Source organism: Ophidiomyces ophidiicola, assembly GCF_022830035.1.
Source record: "Ophidiomyces ophidiicola strain CBS 122913 chromosome Unknown scaffold_4, whole genome shotgun sequence".
NCBI lineage: Eukaryota > Fungi > Ascomycota > Eurotiomycetes > Onygenales > Onygenaceae > Ophidiomyces > Ophidiomyces ophidiicola.
Genome location: NW_026054644.1, coordinates 128,424 through 149,047, shown reverse-complemented (window position 1 = coordinate 149,047; position 20,624 = coordinate 128,424). Strand labels below are relative to the sequence as shown.

The window sequence follows — 20,624 nt, the reverse complement described above, 5'->3', positions numbered from 1 at the left end:
TTAACGCGAAGCAGTTAACTAGGCACAGGAGAAACAAGGTGCCGAACCCATTGCGTTGTGTGATTCAACAAGCCTTCGTGTCTTGTCAGATGTAAACGGTAGGAAACAGGTATCTACGCATCACGACTCGCTCTGTCTCGAAAACTCGAGTGTCGTCACTTAGGATCAAAGCACACGTCTCTATGCACATCACGCAGGGATGATCCCCTCGCGTTGCCATCACGGCGCAAGCTGTGGAAGCAGCCAGTAAAAAAGCGCGCAAATGGTGGACGGACACAGCTAGTTCGTTAGTTAGGAATTGCCACAGTCGCTGCAAGAGCCTCCTGCCGCCGATTTTCGCGAGGCACCCGCTGCCGCACAGTCTGGACGATGGCTCGGCTCTCTGCCCTCAAGAACTGTGCTCGTCTCATTGTAAAATCAACAGCCGTGGTGGACGCTGCTCCCTCGCGTAGGCCACAGTGGCCTGTCTTAATAATAGCCTCAATTCTCCCTAGCGTCATCAACTAAAATTTGTGATCCCAAAATCCAAGGACTCCATTTCCACCACACCACCCCATCACATCACCTCTGCAATCGCTCTACTCCAAAGAGCGCCCCCACCCTTATCCAGTTCTGCTTTGCTGGAAGATAATTCGTCTTTCAGTTCTTTCAGCTCAACTAGAAACGCGCCCACGTATCGCGCGTTTCCTTCTCACCCACCGCAATCATGGGTAAGTCTCCTGCTCTCCATCCTCCATCGCTGTACTTGCCATGGCCGCCGTTACTGCTAGATTAAACCTGGCTGACCTATTCTGCTGTAGCGCCGGCAAAACAGAAAGCGCAGAAGATGTCCATAGGGACTTTCTTGGCTGACGAGAGTGAGTTCTGTATGGACGAAAAACCTTTTACCAAGACAACTGACAGCGGTAGACTATGGCTCGTGGGCTGATGAAATGGACGATCTGCCTCTCCCAAGTGAGTTTGAATTTGTTCCCCCCACCCATTGATCCAATGCTAATAGTAACCTAGCTGGTATGCCACCTCTTCTATGTCCCAGGACGAGTGATTGCCCACAATCGAGATTCTAACAAACTATAGCCTCCACCGACTCTCGTGCTACTTTTGGAGGTGAGCGGCGCCCATTTTCCGCTGCGCCCTCCTCTTTCGGATATGAACATGGAGGTATGGCATTTGGAAACTATCTATACGCGCAGTTGGGAGGCTAATTTTCGCAGGATATGCAAGAGAGGAGTTACCATTGCCCACACAGCCCCCATACACGGCTCATATCGGCAACATGTCATTCGATGCCACGCAAGCTGATATTTCGGATCTCTTTGCGGCTTGCGAGGTTACCAGCGTTCGCATTGTCGAAGATAAATTGACAAGAGCCCCAAAAGGATTTGGCTATGTCGAATTTGCCACCCTTGATGGCCTCAAAAAAGCCCTTACCTTTCAAGGAACTTCTTTCCAAGGCAGAAGCATCAGAGTCAGCGTTGCCGAACCTCGTATGTTGACTGAACCCAGTTAAAACTCTATTGATCCGCTAATGCCGCCTCTTTCTTGCAGCCAAAGAACGTCACGACGCTAGAGACTTGAGTGACTGGTCCCGCAAGGGCCCACTACCTGACCTTCCACAGCGCAGGCCGACCGATCGCCCGGGGCACGGCTCCCGAGGTTTCGATGCTATGTCCGATGCTGGAAGTGAGCGTGCTGGCCGTCGCCCATATGAGCCCGCAGATGGTAAAATGAGAGACTTCTCAAGTTGGGAGCGTAAGGGCCCACTCCCTGCAGCTGCACCAACTGTTAGGGAAGGCCGCCCACAAAGTAAAGATGGTTCCCAGTTTCGACGTGCCTCTCCTGCCTGGGGCGAAGGTCGCTCACAAGATGGCTCTCGTCCACCTAGACGCGAATTTCAAGAGCGCCCTCCCCCGGAACGGACCCCTACTGCTCCAGAACTTGATAATCAATGGAGAGCTCGCATGCGACCCGATCCACCAGCACAAACACCTGCTGTCGAAGCTGCCCCTGCTGCTCCCGCCTCCCCTGTTGCCCCAACTTCAACAGCCCCGGCTATGAGACCTAAGCTCAATCTACAAAAACGTACTGTTCCGGAAACAGAAACCAGTGCTTCTCCATCTGCTGGTGATTCTAAGGCTAGCCCTTTCGGCGCTGCCCGACCGATTGATACTGCCGCAAGGGAGAAAGAAATTGAGGAGAAGCGATTACATAAGAAAAAAGAAGCAGAAGAGAAAGCCAAAGCGGAAAGGGAGGAACAACAGCGACTTACGAAGGAACAGGATCTGGCAAAAGAGAAGGAGAAGGAGGAAGCAGCTGCATCTACTGCAGCGAGTGCCAATGGGTCGAAAGAAGGTGGTGCCGATGTACCAGAGGGTGTCAAGGGCTTTGAGATTCTTCAGAGATCCGAAGAAACGGAAAATGGAGAAACCGTTACACCTCAGGAATCCTCTGCCGCTCCATCAGAAGAAAAGTCTATATCGCCAAGAGACCCTAATCGGCCCCAGCCTCCCAGCAGAGCAAATAGCAATTGGAGATCTGCCGGCCCTCGGCGCGGCTCCAACCAGGGTCAGCAGGCCGCCCGAAATCGCGTGCCGCCCAAGGGTTCCCCCAAGCAACCGGCTACCCCGGTTATTGACGAAGACGGCTGGAGTACTGTTAGCTCAAAGCCCCGGGGTGGCCGTCGTGGAGGACGCAATGCCGCCTAAGGGAGTTGATCAATCACTACACATCTCTCTTTTTCGAATTGCTATCTCTTCTACCCATCTGAGCTCCAGCTCATTGACTCTTAGCAGCACGGCAACGCCCGCTTGCAACGATCCCTTCCCTCCGACCACTCCTTCCACTACGCTCCAACGCCAGCATACTTTTCCATTCTTCGGCGTTGCTTTCCAAAACCCCAATTCTCAGTAGCAAAGTTATCCGATATGATCTTTCTCTGTGTCAGGACCGCAATGATTGTGTCAACCTATGCATAATGCCAGTCCCCGACTCCCAAATCTATGTTTAATGTTATCACCACTAGGAGAAATGGGAACCTCGTCACGAATTTGTTTTTCTTACGGATTTTTCTCGTTTTCTCGCGGTCAGACTCTCTTATTTCCATTTGCTTCCTTAGCTCTGGCGATGTTTCCACGCCTTATTCTCTCCCTCGAAAATCTCAAAAATTGTCGGCTAGGGGGCAATCTGGAGTGAGGAGTTATGTTTTCTCTAGTGTCCAAAAGAAAGTGTTGTCTGTCTCATTGCGTACTCTTCTTAGCTTTCCTTATCAGATGGCTCTTTGTTCGCCAAGTGGCGTCATTTTTAAGACTATGCTCATAAAGTGCCGTGACTGGCCTGTCTCCATGGTGTACAAAAGAAGTCATTACCTTTCGAGGACCCTCTCCTCCGTAGGTCGTCGGGCTGCTATTTATGAACTCTTAACTTTCCTTGCTGTGCGGCTATTTGTGGGGGATGCACCCTCCGCTGTGTGTATTCTTAGTTGGAGGTTCAATAGTTCATGATGTCAGCTAAACTTGAATAGAATGGTCATTGATGTTTATTAGTTGCTACTGTATATAAAAAATTATACTCCATGCGGGAATGCACAAGCAATCCTACTGTCAGTACTCCGTACTCCGTAGTCCATAGGTGGAACTTATTTATAACAGAATCACCTGCAGGATTAGGTTGCGCAGGGATCACCAATGAGCGTGGGAAGCAGATAGAGTGTCTTAGTCTGGGTCTCCTCGTTCCATGGATTGCGTGAAGGCGAAGGTGCATGTGGTGAACGCGAACTAGTTATGCGCTTGGCGTGCGGCCTCCCTTTCATGAATGTGCAGCAGTTAGCGACCGCGCTAGCATGTCTTTTTTCAGTCGTCAAGGCTTCGATTACAGCTACAAGTGCTAGCAATCATCCATCATAACTTGCTCTTAAGACGCGCCGTTCATGTCCGTTGTCGACCCGGTGTTACGAAGCTCTCCGTCCTGTCCACAGTGCGGCTTTGACGGAGCCCGCTCCCAGTTTGAAGATGTCGATGCAAGACTTGCGCAGCAGAAAATATCTGAGTTAGAAACGCAGATCAAGTTTCTGAACCGGCGGGCGGCCGCAACAGGTATACTTTGGTCCTTTCTTCGAGCGCTATCCCAGCCTGGCCTCCCAGGGCTATATATACCTGCTAACATTTACAACCGTTTTTGCCATCTGGTAGCGGAAAAACTTGCGGACTATGAGGATGAAATCCGCCTCCTCCGCTCCAAGTCACCGCCCGCTTACTCGTCGACGACTGCACTCCCACAGACACCTACTCTGGGTCCTCAAGCGCAAGGCGCTTCGCCGTCGCCGCCCCAGCCAAAACAGCCCCAGCACAACCGCCTTGCGACCCTAACATCCTTTCTTCCTTATGGCAAACGCCTCAGTTCATCCGCCAACGGTGCTCCGCTCACCCATACTGTTTCTTCCCCTGAAAGCAGTATAGCCTCGCCGCCCCGAACCGCCGATTCCACCCTCACTGCATCCTTGCAAGGCGCGCTCCAACGCGAGCAGGAGCTCCGCAAGGCCGCTGAGTCACGGTTAACACAAGCAAACTCCGAGCTAGAAGAGCTAACAACACAGTTGTTCAGTCAGGCGAACGAGATGGTAGCGCAGGAGCGGAAGGCGAGGGCCAAATTAGAAGAGAGGGTAGAGTTGCTTGAGAAGAGAGACAGTGAGAAACGGAGGAGGCTTGATCGGCTGGAGAAAGCAATCCAGAGAGTAGAACGCGTGCGTGGGATGGTTGGATAAAGGAGCTATGCATCAATGATTTGGGTGTTTGGGCGTTTCCTCAAGAGTTTGGGATGATACCACTTGTTGATGTTAGCACGAGCAAATGAGCTTCCTTGGAATGAAGTAATGATAGTAGCAACGGTAGTACTCCGTACTTAATATTGAATCGATTTCGTACTTAATATTAATATTAGTTAGCCTGAACCAAACAATGACGCCGATCATATTCATCCAAAATTACGTCTCCATCCGAGCCTAGACAGAGTGATAGCCAGCGGTAGGGAGTGCCCTCTGCAGGCTGGTAGTCAAATGCAGACACCGCATTCGCGGGCAGAACAGGAGCGAACAGTGATCAACCAACTCTCAGAAGGGCAAGGGTCTGGCAGCAGACGGAGCGGAGCGGGAACACACCGCCTGGGCGGAGCGGACGCTAACAGGTAGCCGGCTAGTCTAACGTGGATTAGTAAGCAGCCACGATCCTAGGGCTATTGCTAGGAAGCCCTATCCTTTCCCAGTTCGCTTAGCGATACACTAGCGCCAACCACCCATCTCGGTTGGCGTGAAGGAGGAATTCGACGTTGAAGACCGACCTCGAAATTCACCACCCAGCCGACAACCCGTACGACCAGCTTCGGCACGCGATAACACCGTCAAGGTACGCTCTCTGTTGTGTCTATTTTATGTGCGCGTGCGATTTGGCAAGATACTAACATACAGGTGAACTTTTACAGATGGTCGCCGCAAAGAAGCACGTTCCCATTGTGAAGAAGCGTACGTGGATCCTCGTTTCCCCCCGGATACGTGATTTGGAGCCTCCGAGAACCTCTGGACCGGCTACCAGCCTTGTTTGAATTGCATAATGTGACGGTTTCGGGCATTGGTCAACATTTTGGGCGAAATCTGGAAGACAAGCTGAGGGCAGCATCAATGGATGGATTTAAGGCTAATGTCGAGCTTTTTCACGCATACAGACACCAAGCGCTTCAACCGCCACCAGTCGGACATGTTCAAATGTGTCCCATCCTCATGGCGTAAACCAAAGGGTATTGACAACCGTGTTCGAAGACGGTTCAAGGGCCAGGCTGCTATGCCAAAGGTGTGCTAAGCATAGATACATATGGATGACAATCTCAATACTGATGTAGTTCGCAGATTGGTTATGGCAGCAACAAGAAGACGAGACATATGATTCCATCCGGCCACAAGGTTTTCCTGGTCAAGAACCCCAAGGATGTCGAGCTTCTCCTCATGCACAACCGCACATATGCAGCTGAGTATGTCGATTATACCTCATACAAACACGGGCCACATCTAATATCTTGTTCTTTACCAGGATTGCTCACGCCGTCTCTTCCTCAAAACGCGTCGATATCATTGCCAAGGCTAAGCAATTAGGTGTTAAGGTCACCAACCCTAAGGGCAGACTTACGACGGAATCATAAACTGGCTTCGTTGATTTTGTTTTTTGCCGGGGTTTGTGCGTGGTCGGGGTGTGCATTTTCATGGGTCTTTGTTATTTCCCGCCACAATTCTTGAATGTTCCTAATACAGGACAAAAATAAAGCGGCCAATGTGACTCGGAAAGAGAGAAGGCGCACATGTACCTCTACTTTCCACCCTTTTTCAGTCAACGAGTGGGAAAATATAATGGAAATATTATGCTCGTTATGATTTTATTTACACCGGTTAGAAACTAGCCGCTGTTACGTGCTTGATATCCGCAGAAAACTGAATGGAGAATTGTAATTGCGCACCTAAAATCATATATCGTGACTGTTGACTAATTTGTGGTATTCTCCCGTAAGTTTATGCCACACAAGGCTATATAATATGTTGATTCCGAGGGTTTCTGTTGAACCCATCTTTATAAGTGTACTCGATATAAAATACTGGAAAAATTGGTTGAACGAGCAATGCCATTTGTTTGTGGAGTGTTACGCTACCGCTGCGGCGGATACATCTTCTGCCGAAATTCTGTCCCCACTAAGCATCTCGGGAATACTAATGGTGCCCACCCCTTCTACCAGAGCCGTCTCACCCTCGGCTCTCCCTTGCCCAACTATGATATCTTCACCATCTTCGCACCATTCTGGGACACTTGTAGGCCCATCCATACCTTCCGGGGGCATACCCCATTTTGGCATCTTACTTCTATATTTCCAATCGCCAGAGAGGTCCGCGTAGGATACCGCGTGAAGAAAGATTCCTAGTTCGTGTACCCCTGGGTCACTATACAGATCGGTGCCACAGACCTCGCACTGTTCACCACTCATTTTCTCGCCTTTGCGTTTTAAATAATCTGAAACCATCTTGTCATGCTCACGAGCTAAAAGGTCATTAATCACGCCGCTATCACCGCCATTCGTCATATGCTTCGGAGGTGGAGTCTGAAACGTTTCGTAGTTGAATCGAAAATCTCCAACGGTCTGAGATGTTTCGGTCTTGCCCATTTTTGAGAGTCGCGATATTATTTCTTTATCATGCTCACCAGTACTATCAGCTTTCCCTAGATTACGACCAAATACCCGTCTATTAGAGTAAATTGGATCATTGGTAATGGGATGACCAAGGAATTGAAGGTGCACGCGCAGCTGATGGGTCCTCCCAGTAAGGGGCAAGCAGTGGACTATACTATAGCCCTCGTCATCAGATGACGGGAGCGTTCCCGAATTTTGTTTTTCATTAATATCAGAGAGATCAACGGGTATATCATCAGCCAATGTTGCAGGGGGAGTAGCTGGCTCATTTTCTACAGAAGTGTGTCTGTGTATCACGGATGGCGGATAGTATGCCAACCTCCGAAACTTGCTTCGCGCATCTTTTCCTGAAGCTCGTACTCTGTTTAGGCCAAGCTGCGGGCTAATTTTGAGCATTGGTTGGTCGCAGAGAATAATGCCGTCTGGAAATTTCCCTTTCACACGGGCAATATACTCTTTCTGCATTGTGCGTGCTCTAAGGCCTTCACTAATCCTTTCAGCAGCCTTAGGATGTTTTCCAATGAACATGACCCCAGATGTCAGTCTATCAAGGCGGTTGCATGGCAGAGGGTTGAAACCATGGCCCCGCTCCGCGCGCATTATTTCAACCACAGAATTGTAGTTATAGCGTCCAGCTGGATGAACTGGGACGCCTGCAGGCTTATCAATTACAATCATGTCATCATCTTCATGGATCACCCCAACAGGGAGACTTGTAACGGGAGGCTCATGCCTATGAAGTGTGTGTGATATTATATCACCATTTTTCACTTTGGTGTCAAGGCTGGCTGCCTCACCGTTTATGGTTACATTTCCAGATTCAATAGCTTCTTTCTATTTCATTATTCGTCAGCGTGTGGAACATTTGCAGCACAATCCAAAAACATACATAGTACTCCTTAGGCCTATCCCTAAACTCAGTTGCAAATATGTCAAACAATGCTCTTCCCCTCCATCTTTCTTTACAGTAGGTATTGTATGTATAGTGGTATGGCGCAACCCGGCGAAACCCCTTCTCCAAATAATACGGTTTCGGCCATGGGTCACAAGGAGCAATTGCCGCGGTTTGTGATGGTTGTATAGCCTCTTTTTGACCCTCTTGATCAGATGCCGAGTCCACAAGTGCCAAAGCCATTTTGGGGACAGATTTTCAGAAGTCGAGAATGCGGGGCGCTGGGCCAGCAGAAAAAAGTAACAAACAGTGAGAAGAGGAAGATGGGGCCAATAATAAATAACTAGCTAAATTGTTGACCAAAAAGCATAAGAAAGAAAAAAAGACAAAGGCTCACACAAATCAGCTTGATATTCAAACCCAAGAACTTGTTGTCGCTGCTAAAAAAGACAAAAGTAGCTACAAGTAAATTCACGTGACTAATGATAACATAGCTAGTTAGTTAACTAGTTATCTTATCTGATGTTGATAAATCACATTATTGGCTGTCATCGACCTCGGCTATGATTCAACGAAGAGACCGTCAACAGCCCGCAATTCCAACGTCCTGCGTTTACTAACATTTAATCTGCATTCTTATACCTGCTATAAACATGTTTCCAGAACTCGAGCGAAAGAAGGAGCGGCGAAGGTGCGATTATGCATACCACCTGGAATACCGAACTCGTTGGTTCGTGATCAAACAACGCGCCTCTTCATCAATTCCCTAGTACATTCTAACTTGGATTGCTTTGGAATAATAGGTCCGATAACGACATGTATGCCCACTTGAATAACAGTGTTTATGCCTTCCTCTTCGATTCAATCATCAATACATATTTAGTTCAGCATTGCGGCTTGAACCCTTTCTCCTCGCCCTCTCTACCTACAGAAATTTCTCATGAACAGAGCAATACAGAATTCCAGCCTTCTTCCCAGATAGGTCTTGTGGTATCTTCTTATTGCGACTTCTTTGCGTCAGTATCTTTTCCAGATGTGCTGGATCTATCCTTGCGAGTAACAAAGCTGGGAAAGTCAAGCGTCACGTATGAGGTCGGCGTCTTCCGTAAAGGTGAAGAAGCGGTTAAAGTTGTCGGTGGCTTTACACATGTTTTCGTTAACAAACTTACTATGCGACCCATAAGTACCGGAACACATCCGGCGATCCGAAAAGGCTTGGAGAAGTTAGTAATGAAGGATGAGCGAGGGGCAAAGCTGTGACGATCACCCGATATCCGTCCGCATTTATGTGTCATACACTCTTTACCCATTGTTTCCATGGTCTTGCGGGCGAATTCCACAATTTTATCCTCGGTTTTACGGTTTTACATGTGTGACGATGCCAGTCCACAAATTACGATAATACCAAGAAGCCTACATATTTATGGACCGGAAATAATATCATTTCATTAGAGACCTAACTATCAAGCCACAGCACACAGCTAGCAAGTTTCAAACGAAAGATCACCATAGCTAGTCGCATATCAGATTACAGAAAACTTGAAATCATTGAAAGGTGGACAAAATATTCCTACCTTGATACCTGCCCCGGGAACCTCGCCGTCAACAGGTCTTAGGATACGCCTAGGTGCAAGAGCAGCCGAGATAGTTGTTGGTGCATCGTCCATCTCTTCCGTTGCAACCGTTCTCATTGCATCTTCCAGTTTTTCTGCCGCAGTTGTATCCGCAAGGGCATCCAAGGTATCTTCCCTACAAAATACACTTGTATAAGACAAATGTGTGTGTTACATCTCACGCATTGGGAGCCTTTTCAGAGTCATACCGAGGTGCAAGTGATTTTGTTAGGGCTCAACTCTCCATGGCAATCGTTTTCATAGCAGTTACCGTTGGGATAACCGCAGTTGTCAAGAGTACCCGCGTTGTCGGGTCCGGGGAGGGCGGAAGCGACAGCCATGGAGGCAAGGCCGCTGAGGACAACAAAAGCAATTGAGAAACGCATGTTGACGTTTAAGCTAGAAGAATCTGGCAGGAAGGTATCGTTTGATGTTTTGTTTGATACTTGAGGAACAATGTCGACTTTTGGGATACCAGTGCCCTTATTTATATTCCAGAAATTCCTGAACCCTCCTCGACTATGGTTTGTTTGCTACCCACAACTCTACCGCATTCAATTGGGATTGAAACTGTCGCTGGCCACATAGTGGATACAAGGTGACATTATGAATGAGGCCTCCATATTACATGGATTAGAATACCGCCTGGATAAGTTGTGCAAATGACTTCCTTCGAAACGACGTTCAGCTCGTACTTTGCGGGGAAAACAAACCGACCAGACTTGTCAGATTTCCTGGGGCTGGTTCTCTTGTCGAATAATGCCTCCCTGTCGACTTCAGCCTCACAGGCCAGGATCTGCAACTAAAAAACCTTCCGAATTGCTTGTTTCAACTCAGCTTACTCCGTACTTCGCACATTTGCTACTTCACTCTCTGTCGCCCAGCAGGACGCTGTATCACTGCGTGGCTGCCCTTATCAATAATGCAGTTCCGGCTCCCAGAAGAGCCAATTCTTCTTTTCCGGCCATCTACTACAACTTGCAAGGCAGGGCTAAGTTTTTTTTTCAAACTGCTGCGGGGTACAAGCTCGGGTATGGAGCCAGCATCATAATCGTTCGGTATCATTTCCAAGCGGCCTGGGCTGTGGAACAACACCTGCAGCGAGCCGGATTTACTTCAACTGATACAGGGTCGGAGCCTCGGCTAATTTTCTCCACCCCCGCAATGGCCCTGACAACCCTCTTCACTCCGTTGAGAACGCGACAGATATTGACAGTAGTAAGCGAATAGCGACCGGGTCGTGACCAGCATTTACCAAACTTGTTGTAGCTCCTGAATCTACTGGAATCCGTCATACCTCGCTGCTCGGAAAAGAAAACTTTACTCCTGAAGAATTCCGCTCACAGCATGCAGATCTGCAGAGCCCCTGCCGCCACTCAAGGGCCTTCTGGTGTAGTTGCATATCTCGTAACCAACCCAACACATATTCGTTCTAACTGTTTGAGTGGTGTTTAAACAACGACATCCATGTCATAGACAGCTCCAGCAGGCTGGTTCTTAATATCAATACCCAACCCTGTATGGCCCTCCACTCGCATCTCATCCCTGTCAGGATTACCATTTTCTCCTCCATGTACGGAGTAGGCTAAAATGCACCCGCAGTTTGATCCACCTACAGCTGAGTACAGAATATAGTAGTCCTCGATCAAAACCCATTTGACCTTCCCCCCATATCATTTTCCATGAACATGCCGTGGTAGCTGATATTCAATGCTGTGTGGTTTTTTAAATGTCTCTAATTCTTTTTAAACTCAGCTAGAAGTACTCCTAATATCATAAGCAAAACCCAAGGTCTCAAAGTCAAAGAAATTCCTAACGCCCATGCATGCTAGTACTGGAGGAAATGCTTATTTCTTGAGGAGCTGAAGGGAAATGTAGAGCATGGCCATGTTATTTCCAGCATGCAGTTTCAAAAAACATATTTCCAGGCCTTATTTTACTGCGCTGCACACTGCGTTCCGCCATCTTCCTCCTCGTCATCTTCCCAAGCTGATCCACCCTGGGCATCTTTGGCACCAAAGTCCTCAATATTAGCTTTCGGATCAAATTCAACCTCGTCGACAGTGTCGGCTTCAATCCGTGGCTCTGGCGCTGGTAGAATTCCCCTCATTGTATCGAGCATGGCCTGGTTTAAGGCCCACCCATCTTTGGGAAATATAACATGAACAGTCAAGTAAAGATCACCCCACGCCTCACTCCGTTTGAAAGGCATGCCCTCACCGGAGACTTTGAGAACCTGCCCTGGTCGTAGAACATCGCCAGGTGTCTTTGGGTGTTTTAATTCCAGGCCCCGGCCATCAAGGTGTTTCAATACTACCCTCGAAAACCCGCAGAGCGCCTCCGAGAGTGTAATCCGCAAATTAGCTTGAAGATCTCCACCGGCCCGCTTGAAAACTTCATGCTCTGCTTCCTCCAGCTGAAATACAATGTCACCCGGTTCGACGCCCGGAATTTGATCACCCTCACCTTCTAGGACTATCCTATCACCATGTCTGAGCGAATTGTTAGTCTATGATATTCCAAATATAGGTAACCAAAAGATGGACGTACTTCGCTCCACGTGGGATATAAATCTCCAATAGCTTTCGCTCTTCCGTGACCCTGCTGCCTTTACATTTTTTACACTTGTCCTTTGCTTGGAAGAAATGGCCTAGGCCGTCGCATACATTACACTCTGTCATTGACTGAGTCATAAGTCCTGGGGCAATCTGCACAACTGCTTCCTTGCGACCTATGCAAATGTGTTAGCTTGGATATATGCAGTGAAAATTCGCGGAATCACGGATCATCAAGGCTAACCTAAGCCTCCACAAGTCAAGCAGGTTTTTGGCGTTGCCTTCTCCTTGCCTCCCTTGCCCTTGCAAAGACTGCATATCACGTTTTTGGTGCTGGCAAACTTCACTGTCCGGCCCTTGTAGAGGTCCTCAAGGCTCACGCCATACGCATGTTCTTCATTTGAGCCTTTTTTAGGCTTTGAATGACCTCCAGGTCCGTTGTAGCCAGGCATCCCCCCTCCTACTCCCATGCCAAACATAGAGTTTATAATATCGTCCAAGTCGGGAGGCGCCATGCCGGGTCTACCAGATCCGTCAAACGCAGTCATACCATGAGTGTCGTATAGTTGCCGTTTCTCGTCATCGTACAGGATGTCATATGCCTGGCTCACAGCCTTGAATCTTATTTCAGCTTCTTCGCGCTCAGACTCTTGTACTTTGTCGGGATGGCTGGCGAGAGCGGCCTAATGCCTCGTAAGACCATTAGCTGTCGAAAATCCAAGGGGTGTTTAGTTGCGATCTGAACGTGCCTTTCTATACGCCCTGCGAATGTCATCTTTGGTAGCCGTTCTCTCAATACTCAGGATCGCTTCAGTCACAGTCAGTCTAGCCGGCACGGGAGGCGTGGGTAGGAAAGATACCATAAAGATCAACTCCTTGGGTCTCTGCCGCCACTATTTCTATAAATTAACCAACGAAACTTGATCCCAAGCTGCCACGCTGCGTTGTCACGGTAGAGAGGGCGGCAGGCAAGAGGACTTACTCTTAGCAAGAATTCCGTAGATAATTGATCAGGCAAGTCAGGCGTAGGAACGAATTCTCGTAGTGCTGGAGAGCTGACGGTCGAGGCGTGACTGCGACTCCGCGACGTCAAAGGTCCCGCGAAAAAAAAGTGAAAACCGCAAAAATTTCTTGGGTGCCCATGTCGTGAGCTTCACCACCCTTCCAGTGTTTTATTAGCCCCAGCTTTCCATCCTGCCTCGCAGCATAAACACTGCTCCTGGCCGAGACAAAGCGGATGGTGAAACACTGGCAATCCGGCGATATCAGACGAAGCGCGTTTTTCTCTGCGGCAACACCAGATAATGCGCGCGTCTGGGTGCCGCGCTCTTCGCCAGTCACCCTGGGTGTGCCGGTCATGCCGGGCCAGCTTCTCGACAACCGCCGCTCGCAGGGCAAAGAAAAGCAAAGCCACTCTTCCTGATATTCCTGCGCGCACTCGTTTCGCTCCGTCGCCGACCGGACACCTCCATCTCGGATCCCTGAGAACAGCGCTGTTCAACTATCTTTTAGCAAAGCGAACGGGAGGTCGGTTCCTCTTACGAATCGAAGATACAGATCAAGTGGGTGCTGTGCTATTTTTTGCCGCGAAACAGCTGCAACATGCTAATTGACGAAGAAAAGAACCGTCCCCGGTGCGGAACAACGCCTATATGAAGACTTGCAATGGGCAGGCTTACATTGGGACGAAGGTAGCCCTCAATATGACGCTTCGGTCAAACCAGTCCAGCTTACAGTTTCTAGGGCCCCAGATTGGCGGGCCATACGGCTCATATAGGCAGGTAGGCTTACAAGATCCTCTCTAGCTTAATTCGTAGCTGAAATTCATTTGCAACACTCTAGTCTGAAAGGACCTCGTGGTACCGAGCAAAGTCCCAAGAGTTGATTTCCAAAGGCCATGCATATCGTTGCTTTTGCTCCGCCGAACGGCTTGACACCCTTGCCAGGCATCGAAACAAGCTGGGCCTTCCTCCCGGATACGACGGGGCTTGTATTGACATACCAATGGATGAATCTGAGGAGCGAGCTGCGAGTGGCGAGCCTCATGTTGTTAGATTCCGTGTCCTAGAACCATACCCCATGTTCGATGATATTGTCTATGGAAAAACCGGCCAGAATCGTAGTGCCAATGGTGACAAAAAGGGCGATTTGGCAAATACTTATGTCGACCCGATTTTAATGAAGTCAGATGGTCATCCTACATACCATCTCGCGAATGTTGTTGACGACCATTTGATGAAGATTACACACGTAATTCGGGGCACAGTAAGTGCTTGATTCTCCCTATTCACCTTCGTAGTACTCATGTGTTTGTAGGAATGGATGTCTTCTACGCCAATGCATGTAGCTCTTTATAAGGCTTTTCAGTGGGAGCCGCCCAGGTTTGGCCATGTCCCTCTTCTTGTTGAGAAAAGTGGTCAGAAGTTGAGCAAACGCAATGGCGACATAGATATCGCATACTTTAAAGAAAAGGGGGTTCTGGCCGATACATTGGTAAACTTTGCAGCACTCTTGGGCTGGTCACACTCGCAAAAGTCGGATGTCTTCACTCTTGAGGAGCTGGAAAAAGTGGTACGTAGGATACGTGCATGTGATTGTCTGATACTCACCGTATTACAGTTTGATTTGAAACTTACGAAAGGCAATACTATTGTGGCTGCTGAGAAAATGTGGTTTCTACAAAAGGCCCATGTTCAACGTTACGCAGCTACGGGAGGATCCAAATTTGATCAATTGGCTGAACAATTGTCAAGCGCTGCCAAAAAACAATTCGGTTCGGATGAATAGTAAGCCTTTCTACTGTGTAATCCTACACTACTTTCTAATATCTACAATCTAGCTCTCCGATATTGCAGTCTCGTACCTTACAGGAATATGTTGCCGCCATTCTCCGTGAAGGTGCGAGAGGATATACAAATCCGACAGAATTTCTCAGTAACAATAAAGCCTTTTTCATTCGGTCCCTTGATCGGCCCGCATATCATCCGGCAAGCAGTAGTTCAGACCGTTCAGGCCCACAGATACCCCTTCAAGCACTCCATACTGCTGCTGCTGCGCTTTCGATGGTGCCTGAAACACACTGGAACGTAGTTACGCATCGTGCAAACATTTCTGCATATATATACACTGATCCTTCTGGAGCGTTCAAACAGGAGACCGAAGAAACTCGAAAGGCAACCCAGAATCTATTTCGAAAAGAACTATATCACTACTTACGATGGGCGTTGTCAAGTGGGGCTCCGGGGCTCAGTATACCCTCTATGATGGAAATTCTTGGTCGTGACGAGACTCTAAGACGGTTAAATGAAGCGTTAGAAGAAACAAAACCACTGACACTCGCCTCGAAAGGTGAACAAAACCGAGCTCGAGATGAAGGTGGAAAAGGCGGTAATGCATGGATGGGCTCATTGGCTGGTATCTGAGGATGAGAACAACCCAATTAACTATATCAATATTGAATGAATCATTACTCCATACTGTACATTAACTACCTAGAAATTCGGGTCATTTTACAATCAAAAAGGCTGACCTGCTACACCTCTAGTCGTATCGTAGATAGGTACGGAGTATAGTGCAGGAGGGGGCCCGGTGTTATTGATGATAGTTTTCAACGAAAATCCAATGCCTTTTTCGAATACTTGCAGCTATTTACATGCAGAAAATAAGGGAGTACCGTCACGATCAAAATGATACAATACAATCAAGAAATAATCAAAAGGCCGGCCTCACTCTACCGGACAAAGAAAAGAAATACCACAGGGAATATAAAGTATTAGACAGATCAAGAAGCAAGAAGCTCTTTTCTCATTCAAACCAGCAAACGCCAAGTGACTTCCCACGAGACAGGAAATAAGCTTAAATAATCCGATTAAAAACGCCATGCCGCAAAAACGTTAATATGTATGCCACTTACGTCGTTCTGTGCCGAGGAATAGACAAACAGTGTTTATCTGGGGACACAAAAAAATTGGACTTCATCAATATGTTTCCAAGTCATCCGTCCAACCATCGCTCCCACCAACTCGTTTCACATGGAAACTGTCTTGGGCCAAATCATCATCAGAGCCCACCCCTCTAATACCTTGTGGTTTCCCGAGGTACGTCAGATGGGCTTCACCACCTACTTTTTTACCTTGAACGGCTCTCACTTTTGCATAAAAGGCTTCAGATGCATCAATTTCGGGTTCGGAAACATCGTCATATGTTTCCCAGTTCTCTGACCCAGAAGTCACCGTATTGATTGTAGAGTTTGATATTTGCCGTTGCGCTGGATCCGACATATGATACTGTTGATTCGCTGCAGCTTTCGTCTGGAATTGATAATTGCTGATGTCCTCGTGGCTTGTGAACGACGACTGGAATGACTGCTCAGATATTGGTCTATAGTGTGATAATGAAGAGCTCATGAAAGAGCGTTGGCGATCGTCGTAACTATCCTCCGGACTTACCGGCCTTACCTTGCTGCTGGGCACAGAAGACATAACACTTCGGCTACGGCCTAGCCCGGGATAAGCAGCAGGCTGGGGAGTTTCACTCCTTGGTGCCGAAAAGAGCTCTCTCATCTTCGGTGGGGGTGCACGAGGTGGGCCCATTTTCCCACGAAGGGTGCTGGATGAATATTTATCTGTGTCTTGCCGGCAATCTGGAGAATTGCTACCATATGGCATAGTACTAAGGGGAACACGGCCAGGAATCTTGGATGGAGATCTCGGGCGATTGCCGGTGCTGCTGTTGGTGGTTGCGCTGCGTTTCAATGTTCCCGTACTGCCCGGTGTTTTAGATGCAGAGGGCTGCGCGGGCTGTCCACGAATGGTGCCACCTCCGCGAATAGTGGTGGCAGCTCGTGAGGCTGGTCTCGTCGGAGCTCCACAGGGAGTTTTAGCCCGAGGAGGTATTTTCTGCGGGGGAGGAGATAATTCATCTAGGTATCTTTCGCCGTGAACGAGGAATGGCCTGCCATACTCGTCTTCCCAGTCCTCCAATAACCTTCGAAGTTCAGCTTCTACCTTCGGTAGTTCCTTTGCTATTCTCTTTCTCATTTTTTCTTCTCTCAGCAGTCTCGTTGGGTCCCGTCGTTGACTGCCGGTACCCCGAGCCATAAGCCTTGAAGCATCTTGGCTGGAAGCTGCAAGTGCATCGCGGTCTCCAACAAGTGAACGATGCTTATCAATTAGCTGTAGAACTGGAGTGCGCTGTTCCTTCAGAGCTTCAAGACGAGCGATCTCGCCTTCGTGCGCAGAAAGCAAAGCATCACTGTAAACATCTGAGAATGCAGGGGTGAAGTCTAGCATTTCCTCCTCTGAGTAGTAAAGACTATCCCACAGCTCCTGTAACCGACAGCGTGCATCTTCAACGAACAAATGCAAATTCTGTCGTTTGAGCTCAGTAAGGCGCGAAAGCTCCTGCTCAAATTCGTTGATGGTGCGGAGTCCACATCCACGATTGGCTGCGAGGAAGGCTTTCTGGTCACATTCTTCAACGCCCAATCGCTCCCACAAGGATTCTACTGTCCCCCTCAGCTCCTTTATTTTTCGCTCCCTTCCTTTCTTTTCGTCGAGAAGTTTTTCTCGTTTCATCCGCAATGAGACGAGGTCTGACTCATGCAAACCAAGTTGCTCAGGGGAATTTTTATAATGTTGCACAATTGTTGAGTCAGTTTGTGCTTGGGGTGTACCAAGCTCCGCCCACAATTTAATTATTTCCTCGCAAACAGTGCTAACTGTAACCAGCCGGCGATTGTACTCCTCGTACACGCGGGCAAACTCGTTGTCTAGAGCATTCACATACACGGCAGATAAGTCGAAAGACGGAGGGATAGAAGTTCCTGGAGCAGTTGGTGGGAGAGGTATTTTAACGAAACTTGACTCTAGATGGGATGAATATGACTCTAGAGCTTCCACAAGTTCTGGTACTTGTTAGTCGCGAATAACTAGGGAGACAGAGGGGGAGTATCTGACGCACTTTTCACTTGCTCAAAACGTTCACGGTGAAGTTTGCTAACAGCAGCATGTTTTTCCTTGAGAAACGCGAGGCAATGGTTGAGTGGGAGTGTAATGCAAAGGTCTGGGTCATCAGAAGCGCGCCGCGAACCATATGCGCTGTCATCAAGAGATGCTTCCATTTGTTTAATCGTTGTAATGAGATGCTTTGCTTCATCAATCATATCCTCCTTCTCACTGGTTGGCGGTCAGATAGGAGTGTTCTGTATTATATGGATCATATCTCACCTATTGACTCGTTTGAGATGTTCGTTTAGGGTATCAGACAAAGCTGCGAAGAGCTGCACGACAAATACAATTAGCGGTACCCCGTATATTCATTCAGAAATCTTTTTTACCTCTGATTCCCTGGAGTCGCGCTCATGATTTGGCACGCCAATCTCGTCGAAGAGGCCATGGAGCTGGTGGACGATGTTGTTGACCTGGGTGGTCAAATAGCTCGTGTCGACGGCCATAGTATGCGCAGGCGGATCTCGCAGATTGTGTGCAGCGAATGACAGCAGTTCAGGCCCCCAGGTAACAGTACCTCAAGTAACCATGCAGGTCGGGTTGCGAGGGCGACAAAACAAGAGTGAGGCGTGAATGTTTCAAGCGGTCTGCCCAACACTGAGGACAGCGAAGCGAGAACAAGACAATTTCACTAATCCAGGTCCACCTAAGAAAAGGCAAGCTCGCATGTTTCGGTGGCTGCAGCACAAGCGCAGATACAAAGGAGACTCGTTCCACAGGCCGTGGATGAAAGGCTGGAGGGAGAAGATGGAGCGCGATCAGCCCTACGTTATTATAGCCGAAAGAGGCTTGTTGACGCCGCGGGTGGTCGGCCCGGCAACCGCTGACTAACACCCCACTCTAGCCTGGAACGGGCGCCATTATGTCATCCACTCGACCACCGCTTTCTCGACAGCTTGAGAGCTCTAAACGAGAATCTTTGCGAGACCACTACATCGCGGGCGGCAGAGGATATTTTTGCTCTCGGCACAACCATTTGGACGGTCTGGCGGAGTATCTATATCAGTATGGAGTCGGCACAAAAGTCGTGGGGTACGCGACATCCCCCCTCCGATTCCTCCGCGGCGATTGACTGACCTGAACCCACTTCTGCCCAGAGACTGAAAACGCCATCAAGCTTGTCGATGTCTATCGCAATGGCCTGTATTGCTATGACGCCGCGGCCTCCCAGTCCATTATGTCTGCCAAACCTTGGTCAAAGGATCCCCACTACTTCACAAATATCCGTATCTCCGCCGTCGCCCTCCTAAAGATGGTCATGCACGCTCGGTCTGGTGGAAGCCTTGAAGTTATGGGTCTTATGCAAGGCTACGTGTTGGCTAACACGTTTGTTGTTACTGACGCATTTCGTCTTCCTGTCGAAGGAACCGAAACGAGAGTCAACGCTCAGGATGAGGCTAACGAATATATGGTTTCCTACCTGCAGTCGTGTCGGGACTCGGGACGGATGGAAAATGCGATCGGGTGGTACCACAGCCATCCAGGGTATGGATGCTGGCTTTCTGGCATTGATGTGTCTACCCAGGATACCCAACAGACCTATAGTGATCCTTTCGTTGCTGTAGTAATTGATCCAGATCGCACAATCTCGGCGGGAAAGGTTGAGATTGGAGCTTTTAGGACATACCCTAATGGGTACAAGCCATCGAACGCCGATCATGACGACGAAGAGTACCAAAGTATCCCACTCAATAAAGTGGAAGATTTTGGCACGCACGCGTCGCAATATTACTCCCTTGAAATTTCACATTTCAAATCTACCCTTGACACCAATATACTCTCCCTATTGTGGAACAAATATTGGGCTGCAACGCTCAGCCAAAGTCCACTATTTTCAAACCGTGATTTTACGACTAAACAGATGGCAGATCTCGGCGAAAAAATAAAGAAGGCTACCAAATCTATCGAGAGTGGCAATCAACGGGAGGATGTTTTAATTACCAAGGACCCTCCACTAGAGAAAGTGATAAAGGAAGGGAATAGAATCGTAGGGGAAGAAATAACAGGTCTTATGGCAGCGGAGATCAAAAGAGAATTGTTCCATGGTGTCGGACACCAGGCAGCGGGGAGATTTTAATGTGCCCTTCTTTCCTTCATCATCAGAAGGCTTATCGGCTTAAATGGGCACATTTGCTCTAGTACACAGCAAAGTGACGAGCCCATCATTCACAATTTCATATTATTGTCAAAAGTAACTACCCACGTAAGGAGCAGGTTCTCATCGATTTTTCAGCGATGAATACTCCTTTTACACAAAATGAACAATCACCCCACTGGTCCTAATCTGTTAATCATTACTGCCTTCCAATGAATACCCTTTCTTCTAATCGGACACTCC

The 20,624-nt window shown here is 48.5% G+C and overlaps 9 protein-coding genes across 9 annotated transcripts; 5 read left to right on the top strand and 4 right to left on the bottom strand.

Moving 5' to 3' along the window:
* Nucleotides 1–706: 706 nt before the first annotated feature.
* On the top strand, nt 707–2,705 carry TIF3 (Eukaryotic translation initiation factor 4B; the record flags this gene model as incomplete). Its single annotated transcript, XM_049250567.1, has 7 exons — nt 707–710; nt 801–857; nt 910–954; nt 1,009–1,029; nt 1,078–1,161; nt 1,215–1,487; nt 1,549–2,705. The coding sequence occupies 7 exons, from the start codon at nt 707–709 to the stop codon at nt 2,703–2,705; spliced, it is 1,641 nt and encodes a 546-aa protein (XP_049110151.1).
* A 1,220-nt stretch (nt 2,706–3,925) lies between these two features.
* On the top strand, nt 3,926–6,183 carry LOZ57_001478 (uncharacterized protein; the record flags this gene model as incomplete). The annotated part of the gene is made up of 7 exons (XM_049250566.1): nt 3,926–4,091; nt 4,188–4,738; nt 5,277–5,396; nt 5,473–5,512; nt 5,713–5,837; nt 5,894–6,015; nt 6,075–6,183. The coding sequence occupies 7 exons, from the start codon at nt 3,926–3,928 to the stop codon at nt 6,181–6,183; spliced, it is 1,233 nt and encodes a 410-aa protein (XP_049110150.1).
* Nucleotides 6,184–6,675: 492 nt separating this feature from the next.
* On the bottom strand, nt 6,676–8,353 carry RIB2 (DRAP deaminase; the record flags this gene model as incomplete). Its single annotated transcript, XM_049250565.1, has 2 exons — nt 6,676–8,052; nt 8,108–8,353. The coding sequence occupies 2 exons, from the start codon at nt 8,351–8,353 to the stop codon at nt 6,676–6,678; spliced, it is 1,623 nt and encodes a 540-aa protein (XP_049110149.1).
* A 410-nt stretch (nt 8,354–8,763) lies between these two features.
* Nucleotides 8,764–9,370, top strand: LOZ57_001476 (uncharacterized protein; the record flags this gene model as incomplete). Its single annotated transcript, XM_049250564.1, has 2 exons — nt 8,764–8,840; nt 8,914–9,370. The coding sequence occupies 2 exons, from the start codon at nt 8,764–8,766 to the stop codon at nt 9,368–9,370; spliced, it is 534 nt and encodes a 177-aa protein (XP_049110148.1).
* A 243-nt stretch (nt 9,371–9,613) lies between these two features.
* Nucleotides 9,614–10,109, bottom strand: LOZ57_001475 (uncharacterized protein; the record flags this gene model as incomplete). Its single annotated transcript, XM_049250563.1, has 3 exons — nt 9,614–9,622; nt 9,685–9,859; nt 9,964–10,109. The coding sequence occupies 3 exons, from the start codon at nt 10,107–10,109 to the stop codon at nt 9,614–9,616; spliced, it is 330 nt and encodes a 109-aa protein (XP_049110147.1).
* Nucleotides 10,110–11,659: 1,550 nt separating this feature from the next.
* On the bottom strand, nt 11,660–13,053 carry XDJ1 (DnaJ-like protein xdj1; the record flags this gene model as incomplete). The annotated part of the gene is made up of 4 exons (XM_049250562.1): nt 11,660–12,215; nt 12,274–12,454; nt 12,523–12,961; nt 13,024–13,053. The coding sequence occupies 4 exons, from the start codon at nt 13,051–13,053 to the stop codon at nt 11,660–11,662; spliced, it is 1,206 nt and encodes a 401-aa protein (XP_049110146.1).
* Nucleotides 13,054–13,981: 928 nt separating this feature from the next.
* MSE1 (Glutamate--tRNA ligase mitochondrial) lies at nt 13,982–15,700 on the top strand (the record flags this gene model as incomplete). The annotated part of the gene is made up of 5 exons (XM_049250561.1): nt 13,982–14,059; nt 14,121–14,543; nt 14,595–14,849; nt 14,898–15,064; nt 15,118–15,700. 5 exons carry the CDS (start codon nt 13,982–13,984, stop codon nt 15,698–15,700), a joined length of 1,506 nt encoding a protein of 501 aa, XP_049110145.1.
* A 555-nt stretch (nt 15,701–16,255) lies between these two features.
* ASE1 (Microtubule bundling protein) lies at nt 16,256–18,732 on the bottom strand (the record flags this gene model as incomplete). Its single annotated transcript, XM_049250560.1, has 4 exons — nt 16,256–18,183; nt 18,240–18,454; nt 18,506–18,558; nt 18,616–18,732. 4 exons carry the CDS (start codon nt 18,730–18,732, stop codon nt 16,256–16,258), a joined length of 2,313 nt encoding a protein of 770 aa, XP_049110144.1.
* Nucleotides 18,733–19,293: 561 nt separating this feature from the next.
* On the top strand, nt 19,294–20,363 carry RRI1 (COP9 signalosome catalytic subunit rri1; the record flags this gene model as incomplete). The annotated part of the gene is made up of 2 exons (XM_049250559.1): nt 19,294–19,318; nt 19,384–20,363. The coding sequence occupies 2 exons, from the start codon at nt 19,294–19,296 to the stop codon at nt 20,361–20,363; spliced, it is 1,005 nt and encodes a 334-aa protein (XP_049110143.1).
* Nucleotides 20,364–20,624: the final 261 nt, after the last annotated feature.